Consider the following 22,444-nt stretch of genomic DNA (forward strand, 5'->3'; position numbering starts at 1 on the left):
TCAGCAATGCTCTGATTGGCAGTTATACAAGTCATGGTAGTTGCATGTAAGCAATGCTCTGATTGGCAGTTATACAAGTCATGGTAGTTGCATGTCAGCAATGCTCTGATTGGCAGTTATACAAGTCATGGTAGTTGCATGTCAGCAATGCTCTGATTGGCAGTTATACAAGTCATGGTAGTTGCATGTCAGCAATGCTCTGATTGGCAGTTATACAAGTCATGGTAGTTGCATGTCAGCAATGCTCTGATTGGCAGTTATACAAGTCATGGTAGTTGCATGTCAGCAATGCTCTGATTGGCAGTTATACAAGTCATGGTAGTTGCATGTAAGCAATGCTCTGATTGGCAGTTATACAAGTCATGGTAGTTGCATGTAAGCAATGCTCTGATTGGCAGTTATACAAGTCATGGTAGTAGCATGTAAGCAATGCTCTGATTGGCAGTTATACAAGTCATGGTAGTTGCATGTAAGCAATGCTCTGATTGGCAGTTATACAAGTCATGGTAGTAGCATGTAAGCAATGCTCTGATTGGCAGTTATACAAGTCATGGTAGTTGCATGTAAGCAATGCTCTGATTGGCAGTTATACAAGTCATGGTAGTTGCATGTCAGCAATGCTCTGATTGGCAGTTATACAAGTCATGGTAGTTGCATGTAAGCAATGCTCTGATTGGCAGTTATACAAGTCATGGTAGTTGCATGTCAGCAATGCTCTGATTGGCAGTTATACAAGTCATGGTAGTTGCATGTCAGCAATGCTCTGATTGGCAGTTATACAAGTCATGGTAGTTGCATGTCAGCAATGCTCTGATTGGCAGTTATACAAGTCATGGTAGTTGCATGTCAGCAATGCTCTGATTGGCAGTTATACAAGTCATGGTAGTTGCATGTCAGCAATGCTCTGATTGGCAGTTATACAAGTCATGGTAGTTGCATGTCAGCAATGCTCTGATTGGCAGTTATACAAGTCATGGTAGTTGCATGTCAGCAATGCTCTGATTGGCAGTTATACAAGTCATGGTAGTTGCATGTAAGCAATGCTCTGATTGGCAGTTATACAAGTCATGGTAGTTGCATGTCAGCAATGCTCTGATTGGCAGTTATACAAGTCATGGTAGTTGCATGTCAGCAATGCTCTGATTGGCAGTTATACAAGTCATGGTAGTTGCATGTCAGCAATGCTCTGATTGGCAGTTATACAAGTCATGGTAGTTGCATGTCAGCAATGCTCTGATTGGCAGTTATACAAGTCATGGTAGTTGCATGTAAGCAATGCTCTGATTGGCAGTTATACAAGTCATGGTAGTTGCATGTAAGCAATGCTCTGATTGGCAGTTATACAAGTCATGGTAGTTGCATGTCAGCAATGCTCTGATTGGCAGTTATACAAGTCATGGTAGTTGCATGTCAGCAATGCTCTGATTGGCAGTTATACAAGTCATGGTAGTTGCATGTCAGCAATGCTCTGATTGGCAGTTATACAAGTCATGGTAGTTGCATGTAAGCAATGCTCTGATTGGCAGTTATACAAGTCATGGTAGTTGCATGTCAGCAATGCTCTGATTGGCAGTTATACAAGTCATGGTAGTTGCATGTAAGCAATGCTCTGATTGGCAGTTATACAAGTCATGGTAGTTGCATGTCAGCAATGCTCTGATTGGCAGTTATACAAGTCATGGTAGTTGCATGTAAGCAATGCTCTGATTGGCAGTTATACAAGTCATGGTAGTTGCATGTAAGCAATGCTCTGATTGGCAGTTATACAAGTCATGGTAGTTATTTCAAAATAAAAGCTCACTTCAAAAGGTTAAAAGTCAAGGTATTGGACGTCTTACAATAATATGCTAAAAAAAATGTACCATCATTAAAAATGACATAGCATCTGACATATAAAAATATTGCGTAATATAATTACTGGTACACAAAAGTAGTATTTAGTACTGCACATAAACATAACACATCAACGATAATAAAAATATTGCGTAATATAATTACTGGTACACAAAAGTAGTATTTAGTACTGCACATAAACATAACACATCAACGATAATAAAAATCCTGACAAGTGCAAGACATTAAATCGTCATGGTAACTGTAAAGCCTGGTATCGAGCACCATAAATGTGGCCGAATGACCGACATGTAAACTGTATTTATATATGCGCCTTGTAATTAAAACTGAATGTTCAGGAAGTAGACAGCTTTTTGGCAATATAGTACTTTTACAAATTCTTAGTACTACGACTGTTGATTTTTGTATTGAATTAAATATTTATAAACATGATAATGATGCAGAAGATTTCTGATAAAAATAGAAAGTATTATTTCCTAAACACATCTTACTATGTGTCTGTATATATACAATATATTCTTATCAAAATATAGCAATCTTCCCTCCCAATGGTGACACAATTTGATGTGCACGTATTTTTACTCGATTTTCGATTACTAGATTTTCCACACTTGTACTTTCTCTGCTACAACACACCAATTTGCATGGTCGTAATAGCTCTGCAAAACATACAGACTTTCTACATGCTCTTCAACCAGATTCACAAGTTCCCCCTCTTTAAAAACATGATAATAACGCTTACAAGTTGAGGGGTCAGCCGTTACAAGGTTTTCTGTGTCATTTTCAGTACCGTTGTTTATATTCTTCATCTTGTCACTATCATCATTGTCCTCCACTTCTCCGTTACAAGAACAGAGATCAACCTGAATACTTTCAGCCGTTTTGGTTTTATGTTGTTTACTGAAATGAATTCTCTTTTCAATACAGCTTCCAGAGCTGTCGCTATCGACCGAGGAAACACTGCAGCCGTCATCTGATATGCCTAACGATTTCTTTTTAAGCGAGAACCTCAGTGGTTTGTATGTTTCACCTTTTGCAAAAGCCTGGCTAATCTTGGCTATCGGTGGTGTACACCTACCTTGACGTAGTCTGAGTAACTTGGGTGAAAATCGACTACTGATATTTAATAGCCAACTTTCACTTTTAGTTTTTCTTAAATATGATATTTCATTATCAGTTGAGTTGTCGGAGGCATCAGATATAGTTGCATCACCAACCTTTTTTTGTCCTTTCCAAACATGATTTTCTGATTTTTTAGTTTCATCTTCATCCATGCTTTGATCTGACCCACCCTCATTTTTTGAGATTCTATTTAGAGATTCTCCATTGTGGTTTGGCAAATCTGTTGCTTTGTTGAATCCATTTACTAATGATTTTTCACCAATTTGAGATTCATTAGATTCTGCTTTGCCATCACCGATACATTCAGCCGTTAAACGCTTCACGTCGTTAACTACCTTTTGAATAGTCTCCGACTGATCCACAACAACCCATGAGTCATCAGCAATCTCACAACTTCCTTTTACAACATCATGCTCGTCTTTTTTTTCTGATAGGGTGCTTTCACAGGTTTCCATATTCAAACCGTTATCTGAGTTTTCACTTGGCACATTATCGGGACAGGTCTCTACACTTTGTTCACTATTAGTACTATTTTCTCTCTCATAAGACATCCTTCCCATTGTTACACCGCTATCTGAATACGATCGCTGTGGAAGTCCACATTTTTCACAAGAGTCAGGGTTAGTGATTTCTCCATTGCCTTGTCTGCATTGTGTGGGTTGTGATCTGACACCTGGCAATTCCTGGTCTTGTTGTTGTCTCGGTTGTCTGTGTGGGGATTGCCTTGGCATGTCCTGGTCATCATCGCTGGTGGAGCTACAATAGCTTGAATTCTCATTCTTCAAATCTTGTAAACGTCTAGCTGTTGAGAAATTACGAGATATGCATAATTGTTTTAATATGCAGGTATGTATTAGTCAATATGGCAACACTGATTACCTTTGAACTACAGCAAATTGCACAAGTACTACGGTACTCATATGAGTATAGTGGTCATGAATTAGAAGACAGTAGTTTATCGGTTTATTGTGTACAGTCATAGAACTATAGTTTCATAGTACTGTAAAAGGATTAATTATTCACTGGGTTTTAATTTTGCTTATTTCGCTGACTGGAAAATGCACTACCGTATTACGCCGGGCACGCGCCCCTCCCTGGGCAAGCGCCCACCCCCCTATTTTCACAAAAGTTACATGTTGGGGACATCCTCGGTTAAACGCCCATGGTGATTTTTAGCCAAGAATGGGATCAACAATAAAGTATTATTTGTCAAAAACGAACGCGTTTGATTTATTTAAATAGTGTGTTTGTTATGGTAGTTCTCTTTTGGGAGTGTGTGGTGGCCCTGAAAAGGGCCGTTTAGTTTGTGTTTTTACGTAAAAACTCATTGGAACTTAACGGCGTGAGATGAACCACGCAGCATGTGGCGCATACGTTCTGCTTTCTCTTCATTCACGTAGAGGTCAAAATACGCGTTCTATTTTTACGTGTTAAGTTTGGCTCTTCCGTTTCACCCCCTCCGGCATGTTCTACTTTCGCAGCCTAATCGCAGGTTTTTCAGAAGACGTCGAAAAAAACACAAGAATAAGTAGAAATGTTCCTGTTTTGGGCGGATTATTGATAGAAAATAATGTCTTTATTACAAAAATGCTGAAAAACCGCGAGTTTTTGCCTTAGTTATTTTTTATTGGCGAAAAACTGCGAACTCGGCAAATTTGGTTGCACAACTTCCGCTTCCCTTTATCATATACACCCAGCGACACCGGTGCCAGCTGACTGCGAACGGGAGCTAGCACTTTTGAGACATCACGTCGTAAACTTGCTACTTTCTTTCCATCCTTCATCACAGCTATGGCATTACGGTCATGTGGATTATTTTTCTGTCGTTGAAGAAAAAACATTTTGCCGACCTCAAGCCCATTACGATAACCATAAAGAGGCATGCCGACGATGGGAACTTCATCATTCATCAACTTCATCATCGTTATTTTTGTGCTGTGTGTGGGTGCGTGAATAAATCATGTTAATGAGGTCGACCAGAGTTTATTAGTCCCCGTTCGGACGCAGTCCGAAAACGGGGACTTATGTTTTGCCCTGTGTGCGTCCGACCGTGCGTCCGTGATCACCTGTATCTCCAACATGCATGGACCGATTGAGTTCAAACTTCACTCATACATCACACATTATATGGGACATATGCACATGCATTTTTTTCATGATCTGATTAACGATAGCCGAATAGCGGCCATTTTAAGGCCGAAAATGCATCAAAATCGCACATTTTCACCATTCCGGACCCGGATCTCAGTTATGCATGGACGGATTTTGTTCAAATTTGGTACATACATTAAACATAATAGGACCTTGATGCACGTCATTTTTTTTTTTTGGATCGGGTTCGAAATGGCTGACTGGCGGCCATTTTGTTTTAAAGAATTCAGTTCTGGATCCGTATCTGAGACATGCTTGGATTGATCGAGTTCAAACTTCACACACACAAGGTACATCATGTCACAAATATGTATGTGCATTTGTTTCATGATCTCATTAACGATAGCCAAATGGGGGCCGCTTTAAGGCCGAAAATGCATTGAAATCGCACATTTTCACCATTCCGGACCCGTATCTCAGTTATGCATGGATGGATTTTGTTCAAATTTGGTACATACATTAAACATAATAGGACCTTTATGCACGTCTTTTTTTTTTTCGGATCAAGTTCGAAATGGCCGACTGGCGGCCATTTTGTTAAAGAATTCAGTTCTGGATTCGTATCCAAGACATGTCTGGATTGATCAAGTTCAAACTCCACACACACACATGGTACATCATGTCACAAATAGATATGTGCATTTGTTTCATGATCTGCTTAACAATAGTGGAATGATGGCCATTTTAAGGCCGAAAATGCATCAAAATCACGTATTTTCACAATTCCAGAACCGGATCTCAGTCATGCATGGATGGATTTTGTTCAGATTTAGCACAATGTGTTGTACATATGCAGGTGCATTTCGGTCATGATCTGCTTTGAATGTATATGTCACTCAAATATGAACGGAACGGGGACGTGTCATTGACAATGACTTGTTTTCAGTCTGTTTTTGACTCCCATGTGCGAAGCACAAAATGGGAGTCTTTGCAGTTAGTGTGTCTGTATGTGTGTGTGTATGTGTGTATGTGTGTCCGACTTTTCCACTGCTATCTCAAGAACCATACATTGGTTTTTGATGAAACTTGGTGCATAGATGCTCTGGGCCAATGCGCAGATTTGATTAGGTTTTGGTAACAATCCATGCTTGTTAATTACCTAATTTGCATGATAATTAGCTAACTTTTAGCTGTTCTATGACTGTTCCACTGATATCTAAAGAACCACTCATTGGATTTTGATGAAACTTGGTACATAGATGCTCTGAACATATGCGCAGATTTGATTAGTTTTTGGTAAAAATCCGTGCATATTAATCACCTAATTTGCATGATAATTAGCTATTTTTTAGTGGTTCCATGACTGTTCCACTGATATCTAAACAACCACTCATTGGATTTTGATGAAACTTGGTACATAGATGCTCTGAACTAATGCTAGGTTTTGATTAGTTTTTGGTAATAATCTGTGGATACTAATTACCTAATTTGCATAATGATTAGTCAATTTTCGGTTTTTCCACTGATATCTCAAGTACTAATCATCACATTTCAATGAAACTTGGTACATAGATGTCATATGACACTGCACAGACCTGATAGTTTTTATGGTAATATCAGTACATATAATTACCTAATTTGCATAATTAATTAATTTTCAGCTTTTGATATAAGTAGTGAGCATTACATTTCAATGAAACTTGGTACTTACATACTCAAGGACTATGCAGAGATTGATTGTTTTCGATAAATATTTGTGCATATTAATCACCTAATTTGCATAATTAGTTAATTTTCAGCTTTTCTACGGGTATCTCAAGTACTAATCATCGCATTTCAATGAAACTTGGTACATATATCCTTTAGGACTATGCAGAGACCTGATTAGTTTCAGGGTAAATAATTGTGCATATTAATTACCTAATTTGCATAATTAATTTTCAGCTTTTCTACTGATATCTAAAGTACTAATCATCACATTTCAATGAATCTAGAATTATGCAGAGACCCAATTAGTTTTTGGTAAATATTTGTGCATATTAATCACCTAATTTGCATAATTAACCAATTTCCAACTTTCACACTGATATCTCAAGTACTAATCATCACATATCAATGAATGTTTATACATGGATGCTGTAGGACAATAGACAGACCTGGATAATTGTGGGTTAAAATCTGTACATATTAATTACCCAATTTGCATAATTAACCAATTTTAAGCTTTCACACTGATATCTAATGTACTAATTTCCATTTTAATGAAACTTAGTACAAAGATGCTCTAGGACAATGTACAAACCTACCGGTAATTAGTTTGGGGTAAAACTCTGTTCATATTATTTCCCTAATTAGCATAATAATTCATAATTTTTTGGTTCTAATCACATTTCAATTAAACTTGGTACATAGAGTTTTTGTTACATTGCGCAGACCTCATTAGTTTTACAATCAAATCTGTTCATGTTAATTTTCTGATTTGCATAATTAGTTTTCAGCTAAGTAATTTCAAATTATATTTAATGTGTCTCCAATACTCTCAGCACATGGGAGTTCTTTCTAAGCTTTCTTTGATTTTTATGTATCGCCATTTGGATATGTTTATGTATTCACAATAGTTTGTAAACATTTCACATCAGTAATAAAAGGTTTATTTGTTTCATAACCCTGTCTGCTATTCTTCAGCAATTACGATGCGATGTATCAATACGTGCGTGAACAAAATTATGCTAATGAGGTCATCGCCATCTTGGATTACAAGCGATAGTTTTTCCCGGCTGTTTTGACTTGCACTGATCCCGGTTACTAACAATGTAACCGTGCATTGATTACAATACTTACCATACTTTGTAGCCAATTTCAGTGAGTAATACAACTTCATTCGCTGACATAAAACAAGTTTTATTCTTGAAATTCGACCCTGTGTCTTAGTGTTCCCACAGTTCTTGACCGAGTGCTCACGTTTATTGAAACCTCGCATAAATCAAGAAATAAGTACGTGTACACAGTGTATGAAAGCGTTCCTTTATTTGACCTTATCATACAATCACAAAAACAACTTTTTAAAATCTTTTTTGGGGTGGTCCTCGGATTTTCATGATTTTGTATGTTCAGACCCCTGGGCGTGTGCCCGGGGTAATACGGTAAATTAAAACCCAGTGAATATGTAAAATTTAGCATAGAGCACATTATCTAAATGATAAAACCGTGAATTTAAAAACCCACTGAATTAGTCATTTTACAGTAACATGGAACAGCATTTTTGTGTTTGTTACATGGTTGTTTTTTGGGAAAGTCATCCTAATATTTCTGACACAATGTAAAACAAGCAGCCTGTCAGCTGAGATAGCTCCGCTGTTAGCAATGCACATTTCAATTAAAGAACAGAAGATATCATTAGAAAATGAACAATATGTAGACTTGCTGTTTTTAACAAGAATTCAAAATTATCACTTTTCACCAAAAATAATCATCAAAATTAGATAATTGAAGATATCACCACGAAATTAACCTGTGGTTTTTAACAAGAAGTCGAAAATACCACTTTTTACCAAAAATTACAAAAATATTCATCAAAAATAGAGAATTGAAGATATCATCATGAAATGAACAAATCTGAGAGAGGTCCACATGTAGTACCTATATATGTAATATCAAAGCAATTGGACTTGCAGTTTTTAACAAGATTAGAGAATTGAAGATTTCAACATGAAATGAACAAATCTAAGAGAGGTCTACCCAAGGTACATATATACCAAGTATCAAAGCATTCAGGCTTATAGTTTTCAAGAAGAAGTCTAAAAAGTAAAACATTGACAAGGACGACGACGGACAATCACTCATATGATAAGCTCTGCGTAACAAAGTCGACAGCGAAGCTAAACATTTTTTAAAAATATTTCAGGATATCATCAGTCACCACACGTAATTTGTTCAGGTTATGTCTTATATATTAAACAGCCTACAATTTGAGATATGACATAATATCATAAGTTTGCCAAAGTAAGCATTTACTTTATATGTAATTAAAAACAAGTCAACAGTGAAATATACTATAAAATGCATGCACACATGTAAGCTATGAGAATGAATATTCTGTACAATGACAAATTCATATAGAATTATTTATGCACAAATGAACATTGATATGTGGACCATCTACACATAAGATTTAACTAGACTGCTTCACGACATAGCTATATAGAATACCATGTTTTTAGTTTAACTAATTCACATATTTCAGATTCAAAACAAAACGTTTTGAGTGATTTAAAGCAATTTTTATCATTTATAATTCCTAACTCCACTCCCTGAGGCATACAACATTTGATGAGTTTCTGAGAAGATGATATTCATTGACAAATAAATGGTTGGATGACAGTTAACACAGCATCATCTCAATAGGTCATCAGATATTATTGGTTCAATAAGGTACAATTAATGATAGCTGATATTTACCTTTGTGTTTGTGATATCGTGGTTGTAAATGCCATGGTACAAGGACGTCCTGCGAGTCAAACTAAATCAAAGAGAGAAAATTATTATTTTAAGCTGACATGATTCAAACATTGATGTACTCAACAAATCACCCACTGAGACAGTTTTATCCCCACTCTAGTTTGCTATCTGTGGCGGTTTTCAGCTGGCGATGTAACAGGAACTACTAGTATGCAACTTAATTTGTTTGTACAATGTGGCTGTGTTTACCACAGTTTCCTCTGTCTGATTTCCTTGCTCCCATTTTTCAGGAAGCTGGGGTAGACTGTGTTAGGAGGGATCAAATAGAATGACCAAAACTAATGGATAACATTTTTTCGGATGTAACTTTTGAGTAACGTTTTATTTTGTGACTGCTTTTTACCATTCAGCATTTTGCTTGTATTTCACATTTTCAAGAAACCATGAAAACACAATTAGTAAGTTTACAGGGCAATTATAAAATATCAAAAATATAAGGCCAAAAAAAAATAGATTTCTGATTTCATACATTTTCTGTGATGAATAAATTATATTCAATTGAAAGATCAAATCAAATAAAAACGATGCACGTTCAACATTTTGTCAGTTGATCAGGGCTAGGGTGTGTGCATGATTTGTGTTGACATAAAGAAAGAAATTCACCCATGATATAAAAAAATCAGATTCACCACTATTCTACTCCATATTTTGGGTGATTTTCACAAACGCATGTCCTTATCACTTACAATAAAACTCACAAGAAAATCTGGTCCATGTGCATCAAGTTTGAAATGGGTTGCTCACACATTTTTGTTCAATGTAATTCAATTCAAGAAAATGTAAAACGATTAAAAAAAATTGTTTTGACAAAGGAAAAAATAAACCGGCATCATATTTTCCAGTGACAATTCTATTTTTTTGGGGGGTGGTCTAAGAAGCCATCCAAACTTTAGGATACCATATTTGCTATATTTACTTTCATAAATTACACAGGTGTTTCTATAGACAAAGTAAATAATATTGGAATGATTTAGTAATCAAATGTGTCCTTTGGTTTACTGTAAAATACTTTATTTTCGCTTGGAATTATTTTTCACTATTTTCGCTCAAGGGATGATTCAGTGAAAATAAAATCCAGCGAATATATACTATTTTTCCTATATATTACATTTAACTCATCAAAGATCAGTGAAAATAAATTCCAGCTAAAATAAAGTATTTTACAGTATATGCGCTTCTATTGGAGATACACATATATGGTATTAAAGTGAATTAAGCTAAGACTGTACAATTTACAATACTTTCAATTTAACTTAGAATACAATTAACCAGAATATGGTAGATGTATCTCACCTTGCGTTGTTTTTGTTCCATAGCCCATACATAAACCATGAGCTTGCCTCCAGGCCTTAATATCCTGGATAACTCTTGTAACGCCTGTATTCGTCTTTCAACAGTAGCAAAGTGATGAATAACAGCAATAGATATAACTGCATCAAAACAATTATCACGATATGGTAGTCTGATATTGTCACATACCATCACTTCATAGCTGTTTTTATTTGCTATGTCTACCAGTCTTTCACATCTATCTGACCCTATCTTAAACGTCTCCCCGTTAATTGGAAGATATCTTCCATTTCCACAACCTGAAAGTCAAACAAACCCGTTAATTGGAAGATATCTTCCATTTCCACAACCTGAAAGGCAAACAAAATGTAATGATATACATGAACAGATTTTTTTGTTTTTTATTTTTTTAAATATTTTTTTTGTGCCGGGCGACAGTTCCCGACATCGAGTGTCATCTCCTGACTTTTTTGTTTGTATGTGCAAATTGCAAGTGCTGGTGATGACACATAGTGTATTTTGCCATAGAAGTCATATTCATGCCTGGGACTACATGACAGGGCTGTGCGGCTATCTCCCTGTCAAATGGCAATTTGTAATGCGCTATCTTGGCGTCAACCAGGCCCGATCGAACACAAGCACCTGCGGACCTGCATGAACAGATTTGAATATTGTAATAAATGCACATAGTTTGAACAAAATCACTTTAAAATCATTCTCATTGTGTCAACACAGGTGGCGCTATTCAGCACAGACCTGTGTCTTATGACGCATAACTAGCATCTGAAGGCTAAATATACATCCGCTACCATTTTTCTCAGCGTTTCTGCCGCGGAACTATATAAAAGTATTTTTCTTGTTTTGAACACATCCTCCCCCGATTTTTAGCAAGATTTAATCTTTAATGAGTTGATCAATTAAAATAACACACAACACTCATCAGAATATCTTATTTTATTAACATTAAAATGCATGTAAATTGGAAGGTCAAAGGTCTAATTTTTCTCAATATTTCATTGACACGCAGATCGCCGCAAACCAACCGAATAGCGCCACCTGTGTTGACACAAAGTGGAAATAGTTCCGACCACTTTTCCCATAGTTCCACGCGCGGTATGTGTCAGATTGGTTGGTTTGCCGCGATCTGCATGTCAATGAATCATTCTTGAAAACTTATTGATTTTATTTTAAATATTTTATTTGATAGCCAAAATTGGTATTATCTCATACTGCAGACACTGCCATGCAAGAAAATGCAAATCATCATTGTACAAAAAAAAGAGCACAAACGATTTTAGTCGTGAATAGTTCTTCCACTAAACAGAAAATTAATCATACCCCAACCAACTTTGATTTCTCGATTTTCAGGGCCACAGACCAGACTAGTTCATCAAAAAACTAATTTTGTAGTCATCGCCTTAAGAATATTAACAAATTATTAGCGTTATGATAATTACTTTGTATGTTCCGGTGAAATAAAAATGTCATTTATAGTATTTCCTATCATGTTTTAATAGTAATTATTGCAATAACATTTTGTCATATGTCACCTACCAAATTATAACTACCGGTATACATACATACCAGTAGTAGCTATGAAATATTGACAGTACTATTTTTATCAAGCTATTAAAAATATTGTAGACAGAAATATCAACCATCTGCCTACTTTGAGCAGACAATAAAGCACTTAGAATATTATTAAATGTAAAGTAATGCAGTTAAAATAGAAAAAAATTATCATTTTAATCATAGACACAACTTCCATTTAAATTTAAATTCATTTTGTGGAAAAAATTAATTAATATATACATTCTGAAAAATGCAGGCAAACAGAAGCCTGGTTAAAGCGGGAGGGTCGTCACCTGCACACACCCGAGATTCGAGTCCCAAGTGATGATAAAGCACGCTAAAAATGCAAAGGCTCATGGGTAGGCACTTGTTTACAATGACACGCTATGGCCATCTGACGCATGCGCAGGTGACGACTCCCTCGCTTTAAACGAAAGTCTATCAACAATACAGAAAAAAAAAATCACGTCTTATCTAATCTAGAACATATAGTAAAAGTCAATTATAATATTTCAATAATCTATTATGATATATCTATGCTTACAATGAGTAATGGATTTCAGTATACAAGAGAGAGCAATTTTATTTTATATATCGAGGCAATCTCATGAAATAGATTACAGTGTAATATTGAAGTAGAAATATTATAAAAGGACAATTTCTACATAAGTGTATACTACACTAGGTTATTAAAAGTATACCACAAAGTGTGCACAAAATACAGTACAGTGATCGTAACGATGAACACGTAGCAAATTTTAATATTCAAATCAAATACACATGACTTGACATAACCTGACGATCTTGGCTGATTTGTATATTCAGATCAAATACACATGACTTGACATAACCTGACGATCTTAGCTGATTTGAATATTCAGATCAAATACACATGACTTGACATAACCTGACGATCTTAGCTGATTTGTATATTCAGATCAAATACACATGACTTGACACAAACCTGATGATCTCGGCTGATTTGAATATTCAGATCAAATACACATGACTTGACACAAACCTGACTATCTCGGCTGATTTTAATATTCAGATCAAATACACATGACTTGACACAAACCTGACGATCTCGGCTGATTTGAATATTCAGATCAAATACACATGATTTGACATAACCTGACGATCTTAGCTGATTTGAATATTCAGATCAAATACACATGACTTGACACAAACCTGACGATCTCGGCTGATTTTAATATTCAGATCAAATACACATGACTTGACACAAACCTGACGATCTCGGCTGATTTGAATATTCAGATCAAATACACATGATTTGACACAGACTTGACTATCTCTGCTGATTTGTATATTCAGATCAAATACACATGACTTGACATAACCTGACGATCTTAGCTGATTTGAATATTCAGATCAAATACACATGACTTGACACAAACCTGACGATCTTGGCTGATTTGAATATTCAGATCAAATACACATGACTTGACACAAACCTGACGATCTCGGCTGATTTGAATATTCAGATCAAATACACACGACTTGACACAAACCTGATGATCTCGGCTGATTTGAATATTCAGATCAAATACACACGACTTGACACAAACCTGATGATCTCGGCTGATTTGAATATTCAGATCAAATACACATGACTTGACACAAACCTGACTATCTCGGCTGATTTTAATATTCAGATCAAATACACATGACTTGACACAAACCTGACGATCTCGGCTGATTTGAATATTCAGATCAAATACACATGAATTGACATAACCTGACGATCTTAGCTGATTTGAATATTCAGATCAAATACACATGACTTGACACAAACCTGACGATCTCGGCTGATTTGAATATTCAGATCAAATACACATGACTTGACACAAACCTGACGATCTCGGCTGATTTGAATATTCAGATCAAATACACATGACTTGACACAAACCTGACGATCGCGGCTGACTATCAGACGATTTGAATACACAGATCAAACTTGATTTAAACCAGGCTATCACAGACGATTTGAATACTCAGATCAAACTTGACACACACCTGACCATTTCAGCTAATTTGAATACTCAGATCAAACTTGACACAAACCTGACTATCAGACGATTTGAATACTCAGATCAAACCTGACTATCACAGACGATTTGAATACTCAGATCAGACCTGACTATCACAGATGATTTGAATACTCAGATAAAACTTTACACAAACCTGACTATCAGACGATTTGAATACTCAGATCAAACTTGATTTAAACCAGACTATCACAGACGATTTGAATACTCAGATCAAACTTAACTTAAACCAGACTATCACAGACGATTTGAATACTCAGATCAAACCTATCACAGATGATTTGAATACTTAGATGAAACTTGACACAAACCTGACCATTTCAGCTAATTTGAATACTCAGATCAAACTTGACACAAACCTGACTATCAGACGATTTGAATGCTCAGATCAAACTTGATTTAAACCAGACTATCACAGACGATTTGAATACTCAGATCAAACTTGACACAAACCTGTCTATCACAGACAATTTGAATACTCAGATCAAACTTAACTTAAACCAGACTATCACAGACGATTTGAATACTCAGATCAAACTTGACACAAACCTGACTATCACAGACGATTTGAATACTCTGATCAAACTTGACTATCACAGACGATTTGAATACTCAGATCAAACCTATCACAGATGATTTGAATACTTAGATCAAACTTGACACAAACCTGACTATCAGACGATTTAAATACTCAGATCAAACCTGACTATCACAGACGATTTGAATACTCAGATCAAACCTGACTATCACAGATGATTTGAATACTCAGATCAAACCTGACTATCACAGATGATTTGAATACTCAGATCAAACTTTACACAAACCTGACTATCAGACGATTTGAATACTCGGATCAAACTTGACACAAACCAGACTATCACAAACGATTTGAATACTCAGATCAAACTTGATTTAAACCAGACTATCACAGACGATTTGAATACTCAGATCAAACTTGACACAAACCTGATTTGATTTGAATATCCTGATCAAACTTGACACAAACCTGACCATTTCAGCTAATTTGAATACTCAGATCAACTTGATTTAAACCTGTCTGTCACAGACAATTTGAATACTCAGATCAAACTTGACACAAACCTGACTATCACAGACGATTTGAATACTCAGATTAATGATTTACCTCATTTACCTTATTTAAATGAAGTCCATTTAAGTAAAATAAAAGAAGCATGGTTTCTGAAAATAGATCACTTGATGTACCAAGAAAGAAGGTCACTTAGATTTATTTTAAAAACTATCACTTTTAATTTCCTGTGTGACCCCTTAAAATTGAATTACATTTCCAATTTATAGAAACATAACTTGTGCTTTTGTTTGAATCGTAGTTACTGTATTGTACAAAAACATTAATTGTCATCGACAATTGACTGAGTGTGTGTGACAACATTGCAGAAGGTTAAAACTATGCATGAAATGTCATCAGGTAAACAGTCACTGTATGATTAAGATGGTGTAGAGACATTATAGTTAAAACTATGCATGAAATGTCATCAGGTAAACAGTCACTGTATGATTAAGAGTGTGTAGAGACATTATAGTTAAAACTATGCATGAAATGTCATCAGGTAAACAGTCACTGTATGATTAAGAGTGTGTAGAGACATTATAGTTAAAACTATGCATGAAATGTCATCAGGTAAACAGTCACTGTATGATTAAGAGTGTGTAGAGACATTATAGTTAAAACTATGCATGAAATGTCATCAGGTAAACAGTCACTGTATGATTAAGAGTGTGTAGAGACATTATAGTTAAAACTATGCATGAAATGTCATCAGGTAAACAGTCACTGTATGATTAAGAGTGTGTAGAGACATTATAGTTAAAACTATGCATGAAATGTCATCAGGTAAACAGTCACTGTATGATTAAGATGGTGTAGAGACATTATAGTTAAAACTATGCATGAAATGTCATCAGGTAAACAGTCACTGTATGATTAAGAGTGTGTAGAGACATTATAGTTAAAACTATGCATGAAATGTCATCAGGTAAACAGTCACTGTATGATTAAGATGGTGTAGAGACATTATAGTAACTCAAATATATAACCCTATAGGCATGTCTAGCAAGAGTTTGAATATTTTAAATATTTGTTATCGGATTGTGTACATGCTATGTGTTTTAATTATTCAATTGCTGGTAATACATATGTGGATTATGGTATTATCTGAACAGGCATCACAACAGTGTTGATTTCTGTATTCATACAAAAATCTAGAATTTCTGCTTGAATGCATTTAAGATGTTTGTGTGGGAATTTGTGTAATCCAACGTACATGTAGGCAATACTGATTTACCCAAGTGACAAGAACAAACTGGTCACAGATTGATATGCAGCGCAATTAGATTTAGTACATGCTTTATGACATCTTATTAATGGTATCAGTTATAAGAGATGCTGTAATGTAAACAGAACTTTGAGTTACAGGCAACATAGATTTTTGTTTGTTTAACGTTCCAATTTAGTAACCCGAATTTTAATTATAAGTTAACCGAACTTCGAATTATAAATCTACATCGTTAAACAAAACAAATAATCTATGTTGCCCATAACTTGATGTTCGGTTAACTGTTTAATTAAAGTTTGAGTTATTAAATGTGGACGTTCATCAAAAACAAATAATCTATGTTGCCCATAACCCAAAGTTCTGTTAACTGTTTATCGAACATCGAGTTACAATTTGGGCGTGGTTTTGCAAAAGTGACGTGGTTTCTAAAATATGGGCGTGGTCATTTTGGTAACTCAATCTTTTCATAACTCGATGTCCGTAACTCAAACAATTATTATGCAGTATACTTCACCAACGATTTCCTGACAATAGGTGATTTTCCGTACAATTGCGAGATCTCGCGAGATGCATGAAAGACGCGCGTCAAAGTCTGCCGAAAAAAACGAACGATTTGATTTTGAAGTAGAATTTCTTTATTTCGTAGCTCACATCGACCGGCCAATCTTCGACAAAAGAATATTGCTTCCGAATACCCTTACTTAATCGAAATTGACTATCATCAAATGTGGACAGCACATTATATTAAGCATGGAAATGTCCTCCAAAATACTTTCGCGTTTGTCGAATACCACGCGATGTTTGACGCCACTACGATGCTATGACCTTTGTTTGTCCTGTTTTTACGTTCGATTTCACTCATAACACGTGATTCTCGCAGTGAACGGAAAATGGTCCATTGTTACAATCCTAACTATTAGTTAAATTATTGGTAATGTTGGCAAATTAAGTGAATAATCTAGTAAACATTATGTGAGTAATAATATACACAAAACTTAATGCTTGAAACTAGTGTTGAGTTTCTTGTATGCCGCAATCAGCAAACTTTGTGCAAAGGCAGCATCTGTATAGATTTCCATCGAGTGACTTATTAGTATTCCCATGCATGTTTGAATCAAGTCAAACAGGTAAACAGGTTACCTATTATCTATAGTGATTAATTCAACCAGAACCCGAGTACAGGTAGTACAAAACTACAGCCTAAGGCATGCAATTCAATACTTCCTATATCTTGAAAGTCAAACAGACAACAGACTGTCATAATCTCTTATTACTGATGCATGATCTGTATAGTCTGATCAAGCTTAAGATTAAATCTGACATAATTTTTTTTCGCACAAGTATTTATCTTCATATTAAATTATGATTAATTTACAGGACCAGCCTTACATAAATATGAAAATTAACAAGTCATTCCACTGAATGCTACGTATTATATTACTATAATTTATAAATATTATAAATTTTACAATTCAAACTGAAACAAAAGGTTTCTATTAGCTGATGGAATAACACTGGAGCATTTGTAAAAGACGTCATTGCAAACTGACTTCAGTCAGTAAAATTAATAAATATTTATCAAGTTGAAAAGTTGAAAATAGGAAAACAAAATTATTCAAAAAGATCATTTTATTTATGATATTCTTATGTTGATCAGCACACTGGATGATTTATTTTAATATACAACTAGCAACTTGTAAGAGTAGTCAATAATACATAAATGTCTATTATACAGTATCATCAAAGAATGAAAACATTGTAACATGTTTCATAATCATCTTGGCTGTTTAGGCAAGATATTTGCAGAAAATTCAAGAAACAACTGTTTGGGTCAAAAATACAAAAACGGTTAGCAAAAGAAGACAACTGCTGATTATGTCACGAAATGAACAAATCCAAAGGCTCATGCACGTTCATTAATTTAGCAAGGGAATACGAGTATTATTAGATGTCAGGCAATCTAAAGACATTTTCCAACACATATACACATATTATATTCATAGTTGCAGAAAAAAAAAAAATCACTGCTGTAGTATTCAAAGACACGTACATGTATTTGGAGTGAGTCAATCTAATTTGGTGCTATTATTAACCCTAAGAGCTGAAAAGAAACAAAAATGTTTCACCGGAATTTGTTGGGAATTGTTTACAACAGTTAGATTCAAATGGAACTGATCTCAATTGCCGCTAATATTTTTTTTGTAAAACTTGCCAGCAATATCATCTGGACAATTCCACAGTGACTGACGTTACATTCAGAGGGGTTGGAAGTTATTTCAGTTGTCTTTATTACTAGAGTATTGCTTTGTGGTATTTGATACTGTGTTATTGAACAACACTTCCAGCCAAGCCCCCCCCCCCCATGATGTCAAATGGTTGACCCCTTACTCACCTATGTCAGCTATAATACTGCCAGGTTCCAACTGTAGCAGAAACTCTTTGACTCTTGGCCATGCTTTGTATCTTGTATCAGTGAAATGAGGAGCTATCTTTTCATAGACGTCATGTACATGTGCCTTCTCTAAGGCGATGGACTTGGCTTGACGATCCATCTACAAAACCACTCACCACCCACCACTTTACACATACTGATTATCTGATATTTTAGTAGAAATTTCATCTGATTTTAGAATTAGCCATCTGCAATAAAAATATTGACATCGGTGTTGAGTGTGTTTGTCGTGTAATGCTGCACTATTCAATCAGTATAGTTGACGTCACTGTGAAAAGCAATCAGTAATATGGTACAGGCAAACAGACACAGTTGGAAATAGGATTTATACATAAACATGTACAAATGAAATGCATCCCTAAACAAACTGCAACATCTCAAACATCATCAACATTAGGATGAAGATATGCTTTTAAAAATAGAAACTACTTATATATGCAGAGGGTGGCTAGTATAAGAAAAACAAATTTGTAGAGAAAATGAAATTACATGAGTGAGGTACAAAATATGTGAAAAAAGATACAAATACTATATCTGTGCAACACTCACAAAAATATTGGTTCAGCCCTTAATATAGATTACAAGATAGACAAATACTATATCTGTGCAACACTCACAGAAATATTGGTTCAGCCCTTAATATAGATTACAAGATTGATGGACAAATACTATATCTGTACAACACTTACAGAAATATTGGTTTAGCCCTTAACATAAATGTTACAAGATAGACAAATACTATATCTGTACAACACTCACAAAAATATTGGTTTAGCCCTTAACATAAATGTTACAAGATAGACAAATACTATATCTGTACAACACTTACAGAAATATTGGTTTAGCCCTTAACATAAATGTTACAAGATAGACAAATACTATATCTGTACAACACTCACAGAAATATTGGTTTAGCCCTTAACATAAATGTTACAAGATAGACAAATACTATATCTGTACAACACTCACAAAAATATTGGTTCAGCCCTTAATATAAATGTTACAAGATAGACAAATACTATATCTGTACAACACTCACAAAAATATTGGTTCAGCCACTAATATAGATTACAAGATAGACAAATACTATATCTGTACAACACTCATAGAAATATTGGTTCAGCCCTTAATACTGATGTTACAAGATTGATGGACAAATACTATATCTGTACAACACTTACAGAAATATTGGTTTAGCCCTTAACATAAATGTTACAAGATAGACAAATACTATATCTGTACAACACTCACAAAAATATTGGTTCAGCCCTTAATATAAATGTTACAAGATAGACAAATACTATATCTGTACAACACTCACAAAAATATTGGTTCAGCCACTAATATAGATTACAAGATAGACAAATACTATATCTGTACAACACTCATAGAAATATTGGTTCAGCCCTTAATACTGATGTTACAAGATTGATGGACAAATACTATATCTGTACAACACTTACAGAAATATTGGTTCAGCCCTTAATATAGATGTTACAAGATTGATGGACAAATACTATATCTGTACAACACTTACAGAAATATTGGTTCAGCCCTTAATACTGATGTTACAAGATTGATGGACAAATACTATATCTGTACAACACTTACAGAAATATTGGTTCAGCCCTTAATATTGATGTTACAAGATTGATGGACAAATACTATATCTGTACAACACTCATAGAAATATTGGTTCAGCCCTTAATATAGTTGTTACAAGATTGATGGACAAATACTATATCTGTGCAACACTTACAGAAATATTGGTTCAGCCCTTAATATAGATGTTACAAGATTGATGGACAAATACTATATCTGTACAACACTTACAGAAATATTGGTTCAGCCCTTAATACTGATGTTACAAGATTGATGGACAAATACTATATCTGTACAACACTCATAGAAATATTGGTTCAGCCCTTAATATAGATGTTACAAGATTGATGGACAAATACTATATCTGTACAACACTCATAGAAATATTGGTTCAGCCCTTAATATAGATGTTACAAAATTGATGGACAAATACTATATCTGTACAACACTTACAGAAATATTGGTTCAGCCCTTAATACTGATGTTACAAGATTGATGGACAAATACTATATCTGTACAACACTTACAGAAATATTGGTTCAGCCCTTAATACTGATGTTACAAGATTGATGGACAAATACTATATCTGTACAACACTCATAGAAATATTGGTTCAGCCCTTAATACTGATGTTACAAGATTGATGGACAAATACTATATCTGTACAACACTTACAGAAATATTGGTTCAGCCCTTAATATAGATGTTACAAGATTGATGGACAAATACTATATCTGTACAACACTCATAGAAATATTGGTTCAGCCCTTAATATAGATTACAAGATAGACAAATAACAAATCTGTGCAACACTCACAGAAATATTGGTTCAGCCCTTAACCTTTTTACCACCAGACTTTCTTACCCACTTATTCTGTACTTTATTCTTATATTTTTTAATATTTCTGGAAATGGACCCTAATTTTGAAGCCAACAGACAAAATTTGAGTAAATTTTTAGTTTTTACTCAAATAATTTGGCTATTTTCTCCCCATTCTCCTGAAGGAAAGTGCAGACTATAAACAGAACCATTTTGTGATGAAAAAAGTGAACTGGTGGTGAAGAGGTTAATACTGAAGTAACAAGATGGACAAAACTCACAGAAACAATCCAAATTGGCAATTTGTACAACTATCAGATATCCTCAACTGAGAGTTGAACTGACGTCATGGCAACAAACTTCAATCTCCTATGACACAAATAATTGGACTTAGAGTCTAGAGAACTGGAACCAGATAAATAAAACCCCCAAATCAATTTGACTGATCAATATCAAGCTAGAGAAGTAAGGATTCCTGATGTGTGTGTCACTACAGAAAGACAGGATCTTAATCATTTTCCAACACCCACTTATATGATGTTTTATACACAATTTCTATTTTGTAGTATTATGCATGTTATAAAATAAAGCTTGCAAGACAAAATTGCTTTGTTCTAGTGTTTGTAATATGTCTTCTTTAATGGAATTAAGCTCACACAACGTATAGCACTAACAGAGGAAATGAAACACCCTTGCTGATAAGCTAGTTGTATCCATGTGGTGCACAGAGAGGAAATAT

At 34.9% G+C, this 22,444-nt stretch overlaps 1 protein-coding gene across 1 annotated transcript; it reads right to left on the reverse strand.

Moving 5' to 3' along the window:
• Positions 1-1,886: 1,886 nt before the first annotated feature.
• Positions 1,887-19,393, reverse strand: LOC102805961 (uncharacterized). Its single transcript, XM_006814316.3, has 4 exons — positions 19,224-19,393; positions 10,879-11,174; positions 9,526-9,586; positions 1,887-3,778 (listed from the first exon to the last, which is right to left on the reverse strand). Exons 1-4 carry the CDS (start codon positions 19,381-19,383, stop codon positions 2,451-2,453), a joined length of 1,845 nt encoding a protein of 614 aa, XP_006814379.2. The 5' UTR covers positions 19,384-19,393; the 3' UTR covers positions 1,887-2,450.
• Between the last annotated feature and the right edge of the window lie 3,051 nt (positions 19,394-22,444).

This window comes from Saccoglossus kowalevskii, chromosome 4 (genome assembly GCF_978046115.1).
Source record: "Saccoglossus kowalevskii chromosome 4, keSacKowa6.1, whole genome shotgun sequence".
NCBI classification, from domain to species: domain Eukaryota; kingdom Metazoa; phylum Hemichordata; class Enteropneusta; family Harrimaniidae; genus Saccoglossus; species Saccoglossus kowalevskii.

Excerpts from the sequence above, each read along its gene's own strand:
- LOC102805961 (XM_006814316.3), bottom strand. The coding sequence starts at position 19,383 with ATGGATCGTCAAGCCAAGTCCATCGCCTTAGAGAAGGCACATGTACAT. Across the intron at positions 11,175-19,223 it reads CAGTATTATAGCTGACATAG|GTTGTGGAAATGGAAGATAT; the intron begins GTGAGTAAGGGG and ends TTTGACTTTCAG. Across the intron at positions 9,587-10,878 it reads TGGAACAAAAACAACGCAAG|TTTGACTCGCAGGACGTCCT; the intron begins GTGAGATACATC and ends TCTTTGATTTAG.